A 15,883-nucleotide genomic window follows, 5' to 3' on the forward strand; every position below is an offset into this window, starting at 1 on the left:
AATCGACATCTTAAGTTTCAACACATGAGAGTACAAGTACACCTAACAAACATATATAAACAATAGAGTTGAGTCTCTGTTCTTTCCATTTAAAGTAATCCAATTTAGTTCAAACCCTTTCAATACCTTATTTTAATCCTACTATACAATAATCAAATTCAACAAACAGATTGCGCAGGTTATTAAAATTCTGAAGAATACTGAATAAAAACCCTTTCACTTTTAGTTTGCTTTGTAAGCTAATCAAATGAAATATAAAACAACTGCAAATGAATCAGAGTGTCCTACATCACAGTTTCAGCAAGCTGTTGCATGGTTTAATGAACATTCGGACTCTAGAAACTAAATGTTGGTGCACAATGAATAAAGATGGTGACAAAGAGAATAATAGAATAACGGCGCAAAAGAGATGAGAGAATAAAATGTTGTATTCTACTATTAATGATAGCTATTACAAGGCTATTTATAGAAAAGAAAATCTTGCCACATAAGCCCTAAAACAGTAAACTTAGTGAACAAGTCTAAGGTACAAACAGTACAGTACTACAAAATACTAAAGTACCCTTACTACTAAACAGCTAAGCTAATGGGACTCAGACATCAGCTTCTGGTCAATACTATCTTCTGAGTAACCATCAGAAGATCAGTCATCTTCTGAATATTGAATTACTCTTCAATACCATCCCTTAATTCATATTCTTCACTCAAAACTGACAACGCCAATTCCATCCCTCAAGAGCAGAAATTGATCCGTCTTGATCGCCTTCGTCAGAACATCTGCCAACTGCTTCTGGGTGCTGCAGTGCACAACTTCTAATGTTCCATTCTGGACTTGGCTTCTCAAGAAATGATACTTAGTCTCAATATGCTTGCTTCTTCCGTGTAACACCGGATTCTTGGCAAGATTGATTGCAGACTTGTTATCAATCATCAGCTTCAGAGGCTTCTTCACTCTAATCTTCAGATCTTCTAATAGATTCAGAAGCCACACAGCTTGACATGCAGCTACAGCGCCTGCGATGTACTCAGCTTCACAGGTTGATAGAGCAACGACAGGTTGCTTCTTGGAACTCCAAGAGATAGGGCCTCCCAGAAACATGAACAAATATCCAGAAGTACTCCTTCTATCAACTCTGTCTCCACACCAATCAGAATCAGAATAACTCAATAACTCTGATTCTTCCTTTCTCCCAGAAGGAAACAATATGCCAAACTTCAGAGTTCCCTTGACATATCTCAAGACTCTGACAGCAGCTTGGTAATGGGACCACTTAGGTTTACTCATGAACCTACTAACCAATCCAACTGCATAGCATATATCAGGCCTGGTATTACACAAATACCTTAGAGAACCAACCAGCTGTTTGAATACCGTAGCATCAACATCTTCACCTTCAGAATCAGAGTCCAACTTCTGATTCACTTCTGACGGTGTAACAGCAGCTTTGCAATTCTCCAACTTGAATTTCTTCAGAAGTTCTAACTCATACTTCAACTGATGCAGAATGATACCATCTTCTGAGTACAGAATCTCCATCCCTAGAAAATATGACATTTTCCCAAGGTCTGTAATCTCAAACTCATTCATCAGCACCTTCTTGAACTTCATCAGATCTTCTGGACAACTCTCCGTAAGCAATATGTCATCAACATAAAGACACAACAGAATCATATTGCTTCCAGAATGCTGCACATAGACTCCATATTCCATCTCACATTTCTGAAACCCTTGCTTCTTGAAAAATGAATCAATCTTCAAATTCCAAGCTCTGGGCGCTTGCTTCAATCCATACAGAGCTTTGTGTAATTTGTACACCATCCCTTCCTTATTCTTTTTCACAAAGTCAGGGGGTTGTGACACGTATACCTCCTCTTGTAATGGACCGTTCAGAAATGCAGACTTTACATCCAGATGCATCAAGGACCAACCTCTGTTCGCAGCTAACGCAATCACCAATCTGATTGTTTCATGTCTAGCTACAGGAGCAAACACCTCAAAGTAATCTAGTCCAGGTTTCTGAAGAAAACCTCTAGCCACTAGCCTCGCTTTGTGTTTACCAACTGATCCATTTGGCTTCAGCTTTACCTTAAAAACCCATCTGACGCTGATGGCTTTCTTATTCTTTGGAAGTTCTGTCAGCTTCCAGGTCTTGTTTCTTTCTATAGCCTCAAGTTTTTCTTTCATGGCATTCAGCCAGACCTTCTTCTTGAGCGCTTCTTCTATACTCACTGGTTCAGAATCTACTAACATAGCACACTGAATGACCTCTCCTTCTGAGTCAACTTCTGTGTCTTGCAACATGTCAAAATCTGCAAACCTTCTTGGTATAGTTCTGACTCTTTGTGGTCGCTGAGCTACTTCAGAGTCAGCTACTCCTGAGTCACCACCTCCATGATCATCTCCAGAAGCTTGTCCTCCAGACTCTATGTCTTCAGAGTTTTCCCTTCCAGAATCATGACTACAACCAGAATCTGGATCGTTATCAGAATCTGGATCAGAATCAGATTCTCCATCTGACTCATTTTCAGAAGATGCTTCATCTTCTGACTCGTCTTCAGAAGATTCTTCATCTTCTGACTCTAACTTTTCTTCAAAAGTTATCTCTACATCAGAAGTTGGTTGAGACTTTCTCCAATCCCAAACTTCTGATTCCTTCACAATGACGTCTCTGCTGACTTCAACTTTGTTAGTCTCTGGACAATAGAGCTTGTATGCACCTGTACTGTGGTACCCTACCAATAACATCACTTTGCTTCTATCATCCAGCTTCTTCCTTCTAGCTTCTGGAACGTGTTTGTAACACACAGAACCAAAAACCTTCAGATGACTAACACTCTGTTTCTCTTTAGTCCACTTCTCTAAAGGAACAATTTCCTTCAGCCTCTTCGTTGGACACCTGTTGAGCACATATGCTGCAGTAGCAACAGCTTCTCCCCATAGATTATGAGGAAGCTTCTTCTCTTTAAGCATACTTCTCGTCATATCAAGCAAAGTACGGTTTCTACGTTCAGCAAGACCATTGTGTTGAGGAGTATAAGGAGCAGTAACTTCATGCTCAATTCCATTATCATCACAGAACTTCTGGAATTCTGTAGAGTTATACTCGCCTCCACCATCCGTTCTGAGAATCTTTATCTTCTGACCACTCTGCTTCTCAGCCTTCACCTTGAACTTCTGGAATTCTGTAAACACCTCATTCTTAAACTTAATGAGAGTTACCCACGTCATTCTTGTGAACTCATCCACAAAAGACACAAAATACCTATTTCCTCCAAGTGAAGGTTCTGGAAATGGTCCACACACATCAGAGTGCACTACTCCCAGAGCATGCTTTGCTCTTGGAGCAACTTCTGATACAAATGGCAATCTGGGTTGTTTGCCTTTCATGCATACCTCACATGACTTCTCAGGCTTTACAATCTTAGGAATGCCACGCAACTCTTGTGCTTCTAAACTGCTTTGCAACTCTTCTATTCTCATGGTTTCCAGATCTTTAGAATGTTCAATGGATACAACAATATAATCAAATTGAGGAGTAAGTGACCTCAATATCTTCTCTATGATTACTTGTTCAGAAAGAGTTTCTCCACAAGCCTTCATCTCATTAGTGATCACAATCACTCTAGAGATATACTCAGAGACTTTCTCATTGTTCTTCATGTTGAGATTCTCATATTGCTTTCTCAGGGATTGAAGCTTCACCTTCTTCACTGATACGTCACCACCGTAACACCTGACCAGTATATGCCACGCCTCCTTTGACGTCATAGAATCAGCAATCTTCTCAAACACATTCACATCCACACACTGATGGATGAAGAACAACGCCTTTTGGTCTCTCTTCTTCGTCTCTCTCTGCGCTTCTCTTTGTTCTTCCGTTGCATCCGTTGCAACCGGAATATATCCTCTAGTGACAAGATCTAGAACATCTTGAGCACCAAATAATACACGCATTTGAATCATCCATCTATTCCAGTTTTTACCATCAAGAACTGGAAGTTTGGTATTCAAGTTGCTTCCACTCATCTTTAAACTTGTGCAGACAAAAACAGATTTCACTCACACTCACACAGTGTTTCCCAACCCACAAACAATCAAGAAAAAATGTGATTCAACACAACTTTGTTTCCCAGAAACAAAATCAATCACACAGTCACACAAACTCACGTTCACTCGTGTTTCCCTGTGTTTGGAACCGGAGCTCTAGATACCAATTGTTGGTGCACAATGAATAAAGATGGTGACAAAGAGAATAATAGAATAACGGCGCAAAAGAGATGAGAGAATAAAATGTTGTATTCTACTATTAATGATAGCTATTACAAGGCTATTTATAGAAAAGAAAATCTTGCCACATAAGCCCTAAAACAGTAAACTTAGTGAACAAGTCTAAGGTACAAACAGTACAGTACTACAAAATACTAAAGTACCCTTACTACTAAACAGCTAAGCTAATGGGACCCAGACATCATCTTCTGGTCAATACTATCTTCTGAGTAACCATCAGAAGATCAGTCATCTTCTGAATATTGAATTACTCTTCAATACTAAACAGTCTTAGCTATAATGTGTTCCATCCTGATCTCAAGCCCATTTAGATGATCCTCCAGAACATCTATTTCAACATCTTGCTTATTCTCATCAACCAATTTTTTGGCCACTGCAATTGCATCTTCAATCTTTTTTATTTCTTGTGAGCAAAGCTTCGAGTTAATATCCTTTTTCTTTAAAGTATTCATCATTTTGTAAATGTAGAGGTCCGTTCCATTCACTACTTCGGCCTTCCTTAAGAATTTCTTGTCTTCAATACCGTAATTCTCAGCTTCTTTAATCAATTTTTTAATTTCTTCAGCTGACATCCTTTCTTTGTAATTTGTTATTGTAATCTCGTTTGAATTTCCCAAAGCAAAATTCTCAGCAGAAACAGTGAAAATACCATTTTCATCTATAGAAAAAGAGACATCTGATGACGGGGAACCACGAGGAGCTGGGGGATAGCCAGAAAGAGTAAAAGAACCAAGCAAATTGTTGTCGCTGGCTTTTGTCCTCTAACCCTCATAAACCTCAATCAGAGAACTGGTCTGGTTATCTTCGGATGTAACATATGATTTTGTTTCCTTGACAGGAATGCAGGTGTTTCTAGGAATCACCACATCCATGATATCTCCTACAATTGACCTGCCAAGAGACAACGGTGTAACATCCTGTAGAACCAACTTTGGAACATTATTAAAGCCCTCGCTCAACAATGCAGCCTGAACAGCTGCACCATAAGCTACAGCCTCGTCAGGGTTAATGCTCTTGCACAACTCTTTCCCCTTGAAAAAGTCTTGTAATAGCTATTGTACTTCAGGAATCCTAGAAGATCCACCAACAAGTACAACTTCATCTATAGTACTCCTGTCCATTTTTGCATCCATTAGACAACTCTCAACTGTCTTTATACACTCATTAAGAAAATCCATATTCATTTCCTCAAACTTCGCCCGATTGATCGATGAAGAAAAATCAATGCCTTGAAATAAAGAATCTACCTCAATAGTTGCAACAACAAGAAAAGATAGTAATCTTTTTGCCCTCTCACAAGCAGTTCTCAACCTCCTCAAGGCTTTTGGATTTCCACTAATATCCAGTTTGTTCTTTTTCTTGAACTCTTGTACAAAGTAGTTCACCATTCTATTATCAAAGTCTTCTCCACCAAGGTGAGTGTTTCCAGCAGTTGCTTTAACTTTGAACACATCGCCTTTAATAGTTAGTATAGACACATCAAACGTGCCACCCCCAAGATCAAACACAAAAATATTTCTTTCTCCATCATAATCATTCCTCTTGTCAAGACCATATTTCTGCCACAGCATGTCCTTCGTATTTTCTAGCCATGAATCTGTCGACAAGTAAATTATGTAAAAGAAGCTAATAAAACTCAAGTAAGAATTTAGAAGAAATCCAAACGTTTACTTTAAGAAAAATCAGAATGATGATCCTCCCGTTTACGTATATGGTAACAATGACATTTTTTGTGTACATATAAATAGTATAACTAACGATATGAAATGATTTGAAAATTCAACCGTCACTTATGCTTTTGCTGTGCTCAATGTATTTTCCAAGCGTCAAAGTTTAATATTCTGTTTAAATTTCCAATACAATTTATGACACAACTTACAAAATTTGAAAAGTAAAATTTGTTACACTAATCTTTCACTTTTATAAGGGTTGAATACACAATTTTTTTTTTTGACAAAAGTTGAATACACAATTTTGAAAACAAGATTTTTATATTTGATTTTCTAATTCGTAAGTTAACATTAATATTCTTGGCTTTGCATTATAACATTTATTTTTTTGAATTTGCCAGTGGATTACTTTTTCTTAAAAATTGCTACTAAGTTAAAATTAAATACTACTAACAATCTTATGGCTGTTAGGTGTGTTTGGATTTGCGGTGAATGGAATTGATTCTAACAGAATTGAGTTTGATGGAATTGATTTTAACAGAATTGAGTTTGATAAAATTGATTTATATTCGGATACATTTATTTAAAAGTGAGTTGAACAAATAATTGCATTGTAAAAATCACCTGAATCAATTTTAGAGGCAGAAGCTACAAATTCTAACTTCAAGTAAAATCAATTCTGGAAACATAATCAATTCTATTTTTGATAAAACAAACACCTCAAAATCACCCAAAATCAATTATACGCTTCTAGAATTGATTCTGATCTAATTTAATATGATTTAATTTTAATTGATTTTAAAATATTCAAATAAGGATGTCTAACTATAACAAACCTGTTTTAATTTGAAATTAAAAACAATGATTAGTTTTAGAATCAAATGCCAATTATATTTAATATTTTGAAATGTATTTTATCATAATTTTGATTTGTCTTTAAAATTGATTTAATGTTAATCTATATTAACTTTTCAATTTAAAGGATATAACTGTGCACTTGGCTCTTAAAATTGATATCAGTAAGGCTTATGATCGGGTAGATTGGGGCTTTTTAAGAGGAATGCTGAACAGGTTGGATTTTGCAGAGAAATGGATATATTTGATGATGATGTGCGTTACTTCAATTCACTATTTTGTTCTTGTTAATTCGGATGCCATTGGACCTATTGAACCAGGAAGAGGATTGAGACAAGGGGACACCCTGTCACCTTATCTTTTCATTCTTATCACTGAAGGGTTGTCTACCCTGATTAAAGAGTCGGTGGCCAGCGGAAATATCCACGGGGTTCAAATTTGTAAAGGGGCACCTATTGTGTCCCGTCTACTTTTTGCTGAAGATTGTTTTCTGTTTTGCAGGGCAAATCTTACGGAAGTTAGACACCTGATGAGTTTACTTGACACCTATGCAGCTGCAGCTGGTCAGGAGATTAATTTGACAAAATCAGAAGTGTTCTTTAGCCGTAATTTAAGCTTGCCGGCGCAAGAGGATCTTGCAAATATTATGGGAGTTCGACATGTGCTGGGAACGGGAAAATATTTGGGATTGCCGTCTATGATAGGAAGGAGCAAGAGGTCTATTTTTTCTTTTATTAAGGATCGCATTTAGAATTGTATCAATTCTTGGAAAGGACGGTCTTTATCTAGAGCAGGTAAAGAAATTATGATCAAGTCAGTTTTGCAAGCTATTCCAACTTACATCATGAGCATCTTCATTCTTCCGGATGTGGTGGTTAATGAGATTGAAAAAATGTTAAATTTGTTTTGGTGGGGTGGAGGTTCTAACAGCAAGGGAATAAGATGGAAGGCTTGGGATAAATTGACTTGTCCGAAAGCTGAGGGAGGCTTGGGTTTTCGGGATTTTAAGGCGTTTAACTTGGCTATGGTGGCTAAGCAAGGCTGGTTCCTCATGACAAATCTGAATGCTTTAGTGTCTAGAATCTTTAAAGCGAGGTGTTTTCCGAGATCTAGTTTTTTTATGCTAAGTTGGGTTATAATCCTAGCTTTGTTTGGCGGAGTATTTGGAAGGCTAGAGAACTCCTTACCCTTGGATGTAGATGGCAGATTGGTGATGGTAGAAACATAAGGGTTATGAAAGAACCATGGCTAAGGAGGAGTAGATAAGGTTGTTTGAGGGGTCCTCAAAATCAAGGTATGTATACTTTAACCGTTAATGATCTTTTGTTGACTAATGTTAAACAATGGAATATGAGAGTTTTATGTGGTTTGTTTGATTATTCAGTGGTTAGAGATATTTTACAAGTTCCGTTGTCAGAAGAAGTGGTTGAAGACCGTATGGTATGGAAGGATGATGTTAACGGTAATTATAGTTATCCGTCGGGATATAGAATTTGGATGAAGCATCAGGAAAGTGGTGGTTCGGTTAAGGAAGGAGTATATTGGAGTAATCTTTGGAATATAATAGCTCCGGCTCGAGTGAAACATCTTCTTTGGAGGATTTATAGCGATTGTCTCCCATCCAAGGTGCGTCTTATTCAACATCATGTACTGTGTACTCCTATCTGTCAGCTTTGTGGTAATAATTATGAGGACGATTGGCATGTTTTTGTTGGTTGTTCGGAAATTCTCTCTTCTTGGCAGTCGGCAGGTCTTACTGATATCATCTCTCCTCGTCTCCATAATTTCCAGGATATCGGTTCCCTTATCTTTGATATTTGTATGAAGGAGGATAGGAATATCTAGGGATGGCAAAGAGACCCAAACCCGCGGGGCCCGCCCGCACCCGAACCCGAGTCAACGGGTGAAAACCCGAGTTGACTGGGTTTGGGTTCGGGTTCGGGTGTCACCCGATATTTCGGGTGCGGGTTTGGGTAGTGTGAAACCCACGCCCGAAACCCGAAATCACACCCGATTATATATATATATATAATATATATATATATATTATATATATATATATTATATTATATATTATATATATATATATATAAATACATATATATATATATATATATATATATTTTTGTGGAAAGGTGTAAGAAAATTGTAGGAAAATTATATTTATGTATTTTGTTGCGGGTACGGGTTTGGGTGAAAAAACCCGAACCCAACGGGTATGGGCGTGGGTGTTATTTTATCACCCGAATAGCTTTTGAGTTTGGGTTTGGGTTCGGGTGGTAATTTCGGGTTCGGGTTTGGGTAGTATGAAACCCGCACCCGCGGGCACCCGTTGTCATCCCTATCGCAGGAAGAGTGGCGGTTATGTTGGAAGGGTTATGGAAGAATAGGAACGACTTTGTTTGGCATAATAAAAAGGAAGATGCAGCTAAACTTGGATGGCTAGCATTTCATAAGTGGCAAGATTGGTTTATGGCCCATAATATTCGGGAGCTGCAGTTAGATAACAGAGAAGTGGTTACCTGGAACTCGCCGCCTTTTGGTAGTTTTACATGTAATATGGACGCCGCTTTTAACAAGCGTGTAAGGACTACGAATCGAGGGTGGTGTATTCGTAACGATCATGGTAACTTTGTTGCTGCAGGTACTGCTTGGGATGGTAGTACTTTCTCGGTGATCGAAGCGGAGGCCTTAGCTCTTAAGGAAGCAATTCAATCAGTTATTATGCTTCATAATGCTCCGACAATTTTTGAAAGTGATTCTCAACAGGTGGTCCAAGCTCTTAGTTCCAATACGCCAGGTAGCTCTGAGTTTATTTCAATTATTAATTCTATTAAGTCATTGCTATTAGATTTCCCCAACTTTGAGGTTAAGTTTATTAAGCGTCAAGCGAATATGGTTGCCCACACCTTAGCGAAGGCGGCCAATTCTTGGTCTTGACGCTGTATGTTTGATGTAATTCCTCCTTGTATTACTTTTTATCTGATTGATGAAAGCAGTTAAATTTGTTTCTGTAAAAAAAAATGGTATTATAATTAAAATATGTCAATTAATTATGTATAAAAGGAAGAAAAATATTTTGTTTTAAATTTTAAAACAAAGAACTATGTCAGTGTGTATATCAAGTATTCTCCAATTTCTACCAAGTAAAAGGAATGTATTTGTAGTCTTAGTTAATTTTAAATATTATCAGGGTGGGTGGGGCAACATTTATTTGTAAACAAATGGTTAATAATTTATTTGTAAGTCGTATTGACTTTTACTTGGTCAAATATTTTGTAAGAAAATATATTCAGGTGGTCAAAATATTTTGTAACTTATGGCAATTGTTTGACCATAGTCCATAGTGTTCAAAAAAAGATTTTAAAGTGGAAGGTTTAACTCTCATTGTATTTTTAAAAGAAAGATCACGGGTCAATGAAACACGGCTTCGAGATCATCGCATTAATTGTTTCATCAAATTTCATCAGGTTTCTTCGAGTTTTCTCTATGCCAATATTTCTTAAATTAAATCACATATAAAAATGAAAATACTTCTTGGTCTAAAATCCAAAATCACTATGATCATCACATATTGTTTATTTTTCAAATAACTGAATAACCTGAGAAGGACAACTCCATTTTATTTATAAAAATTGAATTTCTTTTTTTTTAAACTATGTATATAAATTTATAGCATAAATTGGAATTTTCATACCGTCCCAACGTTGGAATGGTGTGTAAACAGTTATACAACATTGTCCCAACGTTGGAATGATGAGTTAATAAAAAATTATTTCAAAAATATCTATTTTAAAATAGTGTCCCAACGCTAGGACCATAGTAGTTAGAGGATCAATGAGGTGTATTTCAACCGACCTCTTTAATTTCAACCACCGAGGCTGTTGGCGCTATCCTTATTTGCGAAACCACGAATGGCTAGAAACCCATATATTTCTCGAGCAAAGCACTTCAAAGTCCCAAACTCAAATACAAGCAGATCAAAAAAATCGCCCTGGCCCTTGTCAATGTTGCACGCAGACTAAGACACTACTTTCTAGCTCACACCGTCGTCGTCAGAACCGATCAGTCCATCCGGGAGCTGCTCGGCCGTCCCGACATGGTCGACACAATGCTCAAGTGGTCCTTAGAATTGGCTGAGTTCGACATTCAGTACCAGGAAGAAGGGGGCTACAAATTTGTCATTAAAGAAACCTACTAGGTCAGGGTAGGTCAATAAAACGCAGCTTCGAGGTCATCACATATATTGTTTCATCAGATTTCACCAGGTTTTCTCAGGTTTTCTCTAAGGGTGGCAAAACAGGCCCGACCCGCGGGGAAAGCCCGTTTTACCCGCACTTTTTTGCGGGGCGGGGGGAGGTTTTAGACCCGCACTCAATAATATGTCCGCCCCGCCCCCGTTTTTTTGTGGGCTTTTGCGGGGCGGGCATGCCTGTTTGCCACCCCTAGTTTTCTCTATGTCAATATTTCTTAAATTAAAGAATTTAATTAATCAAATATATTTAAATATTATTTTTGTTTGTAAAATGATTAAAAATCACATATAAAAATGAAAATCCTTCTTGGTCCAAAACCCTAAATAACTATGATCATTACATATTATTTATTTTCAGATAAATGATATGTATCCATTCATGCACTTTTAACATTCATCTGATACAAGATGATGTTGTGATTTACCACAAAGGAAATTAATACATGGATAGATTCTAACATGACAACTGGTGCAAAATTTCTGTATAGTCAATCCCTTCTTGCTGACTATATCCTTGTGTAGCCAGCCGAGCCTCTTTCTTCCCACATATCCCACAAATATAAAACTATAGAATCCCTCCATCAGAATCATACATCGAAGTTAGTTGAAAAGTCTAAAAAGGAAAGGAAAAAAAAAAGGCTACATATGGATTAAGGAGACTCTAAAATAGACTCATCGATACAAGTCCATATTAGTGACCAAGGGCTAATATTCTCACATGTGGTCAAACATTGCTCTATTAGAATCACACTGTGACGATCAGTTTGGACTTATGTCTTAAACAGAAGACAACCTTCTTACATGGTGAGTATGAGAAAATATTTTCATGAGACAACCGAAAGGTTTTTAAGAAAAAGGAAAGGAGGATCATGTGTGTCTGCTGCAAAAATCCTTGTATAGACTGAAGTAGTCTCCTCCATGACAATGGTATACAAGGTTGACAAATTTATTTTGAGAATTAACTATAGGAGTAGTCATGATAGTTGTGTTTATTACAAAAGGCTAAGAATGAATACTTATACTTGCTCCTATATATTGATGATATGCTTATAGCTAGCAAGAAAATGGCAGATATTGAAGAGGTTAAAGGAATGCTGAAATCTGAATTTGACATGAAAGACCTATGCTAAGAAAATCATGAATATAACTCAATGGTTAAAATCATGAAATATAACTCAACATGGTTATATTAAGAGAGTAATTCAAAGATTCAAAATGAATCATTCAAAGCCTGTAACTACGCCCTATCATTTCTCATTTCAAGTTATCATAAAAAGATTGTCCTTAAACTACACAAGAGCAAAAGAATATGAGCCATGTTCCTTATGCCAGGGGAGCTTGATGCATGCCATGATCTGCACCAGACCTGAATAGCTTGACTGGTAAACAGATACATAGAAAATCCAGTGATTCAACATTTGTCAACTGTGCAATATATTCTAAGCTATCCAAATTACAGTTGATATGATTATGCATATTTGACACAAAGACATGGGAATGATATGATTATGCACCAATCCATACATGAAGTATTTTAATTAACTCAAAATATACATATATCCAAATTACAGTTGATCATATAGTCCAACATGGACAGCTTATTGAACAAAACATCATAACATAACCCAAAGCCCAACAACAACAAACACCCTTCTAATACCAAATACAACACCACCCTAGTATTTAAGCATTCACAATCAGCCCACCTGCAAATTAACAGCTCCATATTAGAATATGTAAAACATTTCAAGACACTAGATAGCATAAAAGAGAATAATTAAGCAAAGGCACACACCATTTGGATGGAGAACTTGGCCAGTATAGTATGAAGAGTCTTGAAGGGAAGCCAAGAACAAATAACAAGGTGCAATCTCACTAGGCTGAGCTGCTCGTTTCATTGGCACATCTGACCCCAAATCCTGTATCATCTCACCAGGCATGCTAGCTGGTTGAACCGGCGTCCAAACTGGACCTGGAGCAACAGCATTCACTCTTATTCCTTTCTTCACCAGCTGCTGAGCAAGACCTCTAGTGAATGCAACTATGGCTCCCTTTGTCGAAGTGTAGTCCAGTGTTTCTGCTTTTCCAGTATAAGCATTCACTGAAGTTGAGTTTATGATTGAACTTCCTTCTTTCATATGCTTTAAAGCATGCCTGCATATATAACACAAATTCTTTCACAATTTACTCACCAAAACCTACAGACACGTCTTACATCAGACAAAATTATCTGCCAGATATCAGACATGTCTTTATTCAGAGGTGTTTGACTACTTACCTGACCAAGAAGAAGTGTGAAAAGATATTGGTCCTGAAGACTCTTTCAAGCTGTTCCTCAGTGATTTCCTCAACTGAGTTTTTGAGATGCTGTTCAGCTGCATTGTTGACAAGAATATCAATGTGTCCATATTCTTGGACAACAAGATCAACCACTTGTTTGCAGTTTTCATCATATCCAATATCAGCAGCAATTGCCAATGGTTCTTGTGCATCAATTGTCTTGGCTTCTAGCAACAACTTCAATGTTTCATCCTTGTCAATCTCCTCATGACCCTTCACGTATGTAAAGGCCACTGTTGCACCTTCTTGTGCAAATATCAAAGACACAGCTCTTCCAATACCTGAGTCACCTCCTGTCACCAACGCCACCTTTCCCTATACAAAATATAAGAGATAGTAGTATTAAAAAGTGTATAGCTAAGAAGAGAAAGTATAGGATTAATTGGTGCATACCCTTAGTTTATTGGAGGGCTTGTGGTGAGGATTTATGCTTTGTGGTAGTGGTTTCATTACATGTTCTTTTCCTGGTTGAGTTTTCTGACTCTGAGGTGGGAACTTTGGCTCATTAGTTGCCATTTTTGCAGGATTTGAAACCGAAGTTTAGTGTATATGAGATGAGAATTTAATCTATGTTTAGACTTTGAGTTAGAATTAGAATGTATATGGTATATATTGAGAAGATTTCTGTATTTGTAGGGACCTCAAAGGAGAGGGATAGATGGCAAGTAGAATGCATATGATGGCATGACATTGCCACGTACAAGTGCATGCTGCAAACGTGTCATATGTGAGGTATTGGTTTGAGGTTACTTGGCCAAACGGTGGAGTTCATAGTATTTGAATTTGTTACATCAACTATTGAAGATGAATCATCTTAGATGATCTTATCATGCTAGCAAATGTTTTTCTTCTTATGATTTATGGTATTCGACTCAAAGTTAATTTCGTTTAAGAATTTGATTGAGATTATGTTTTTATAATCATCAAACCAATTAATTGATCGGTCATTAGAAATTATAAAAAAGGGACAACTTTTCTATCTATCACAAAAAGTTGGGTAGTGTAACTCCAACCAATCACGTGATTCCTTCTCGTTTAACACATTTAATTATTTATTAAAATACTACAAATGTTTGTTGTTTCAAAGCATTTTACAAATGAAGTAACCTTACATAACTTTTGAGTCGGGTAGATAAAAATTCGCCATAAAAAAAACAATTTGAACGAATACTAGAAGAAAACATTTAATTCCAATAATTAATACGGTTTTATGCATGAGAGGTCGACTAAAGAAGCAACCTATTTTACTATGACGAGTGATGGAGCAATATTGAATGGATAAAAAGAAGTAACATTTAATTTTCATTGATTTAAAAAAAATGATAAAGTTTCTAGAGAGATTTTGGGAAAGGCCGATAATAGAGATTTTGTGGAAAACCAAGAATAGAAAGGACTTAGAATTTCTAAATTCCGGCAATCCATAGTGTTTTGAACCGTCCGTAAAGTCCAATAACAAGTGTTGATCAAGAAGGCGCACGTAACAGGTAGACCTAAATTCCTGTCAAAGACACATGATCACACTCTTCATTATATATCTTATTATTGAATATAATTGAACGACAACTTGTACAAGCCACCAAGTTACAAGCGGGTAGTTTTAACCGCTCATATTATATAAAGATCAAAACGCGCCATTTCAGTTATTCAATCCATTCTCACTCTAAAACTATTTATCTTTCATTCACTGACTTGAGCATTGTAGTGTCAATGTCGCAGATTTACAAATGACAACCCTAGAGATCAGATTTGGGATGACACTAGACTTAGGTGGTTTAAGAATGTAGTGAGAAGACGTATAGCTCAGATGGAGAGTAGTCGAACCTTTGAGAAAAAGTAAAACCTAAAAAACGTATTATAGAAATTTTCTCAAGATTAATGAGATGAATAAAAGTATAATATTTGAAAGATTATTATAATATTATAGAATAAAACTTGATTATTGTTGTTAACTAATAGCTAACTAGTCGGTTGGTAGGAAAGTTTTTCATGAGACACCATTTTCACATAAATAAGAGAATCATCTTTTTACTTGTCGCCATCATCATTATTCATGAAAATGAGTTCAATTTATTAAGACTATGGTGATAAAATTGCGGTTCTATATACTTAACATGATTAAGAGGTTTTGATGATGATAAAGAGGATCAAAGCAATATATAATAAACATCATATGAAAAAGAAAAATAATTCTTAAATAAAAAAGCGATAAAATTTGGATGATTGGCTTAAAAGAATTGAATGAAATTAAAAAACATCAAGAAACCTACTTCTCTTACAAAAGATTGTCATCTAATCACGTTCTCTAGTTTTTTATCTTTATAGGATCTTTGAATAAAATTAAGTGAGTTACTCTTCAAGTACTAAGATCACACACACACACACAAAATCTACCTCAAGCCTTCATCTCTTTTTCAGCTTTCTTATGAAAATTCACTTTGAATTTGAGAAAATCTTTTTAAAGCGAAACTTGGCATG

General features: G+C 36.5%; 4 protein-coding genes across 4 annotated transcripts; 2 read left to right on the forward strand and 2 right to left on the reverse strand.

The window, feature by feature from the left end:
• Positions 1–4,548: 4,548 nt before the first annotated feature.
• On the reverse strand, positions 4,549–5,859 carry LOC131654767 (heat shock cognate 70 kDa protein-like). The gene is made up of 3 exons (XM_058925000.1): positions 5,377–5,859; positions 5,055–5,319; positions 4,549–4,988 (listed from the first exon to the last, which is right to left on the reverse strand). Exons 1-3 carry the CDS (start codon positions 5,857–5,859, stop codon positions 4,549–4,551), a joined length of 1,188 nt encoding a protein of 395 aa, XP_058780983.1.
• A 1,759-nt stretch (positions 5,860–7,618) lies between these two features.
• On the forward strand, positions 7,619–8,041 carry LOC131655766 (uncharacterized mitochondrial protein AtMg00310-like). Its single transcript, XM_058925861.1, has one exon. It carries the CDS (start codon positions 7,619–7,621, stop codon positions 8,039–8,041), a length of 423 nt encoding a protein of 140 aa, XP_058781844.1.
• Positions 8,042–9,177: 1,136 nt separating this feature from the next.
• LOC131656734 (uncharacterized) lies at positions 9,178–9,753 on the forward strand. Its single transcript, XM_058926568.1, has one exon. It carries the CDS (start codon positions 9,178–9,180, stop codon positions 9,751–9,753), a length of 576 nt encoding a protein of 191 aa, XP_058782551.1.
• Positions 9,754–12,589: 2,836 nt separating this feature from the next.
• LOC131600103 (glucose and ribitol dehydrogenase-like) lies at positions 12,590–14,009 on the reverse strand. Its single transcript, XM_058872328.1, has 4 exons — positions 13,802–14,009; positions 13,347–13,723; positions 12,864–13,222; positions 12,590–12,774 (listed from the first exon to the last, which is right to left on the reverse strand). The coding sequence occupies exons 1-4, from the start codon at positions 13,922–13,924 to the stop codon at positions 12,752–12,754; spliced, it is 882 nt and encodes a 293-aa protein (XP_058728311.1). The 5' UTR covers positions 13,925–14,009; the 3' UTR covers positions 12,590–12,751.
• Positions 14,010–15,883: the final 1,874 nt, after the last annotated feature.

The sequence above is a fragment of the Vicia villosa genome, linkage group LG1 (assembly GCF_029867415.1).
Source record: "Vicia villosa cultivar HV-30 ecotype Madison, WI linkage group LG1, Vvil1.0, whole genome shotgun sequence".
Taxonomy (NCBI): Eukaryota; Viridiplantae; Streptophyta; class Magnoliopsida; order Fabales; family Fabaceae; genus Vicia; species Vicia villosa.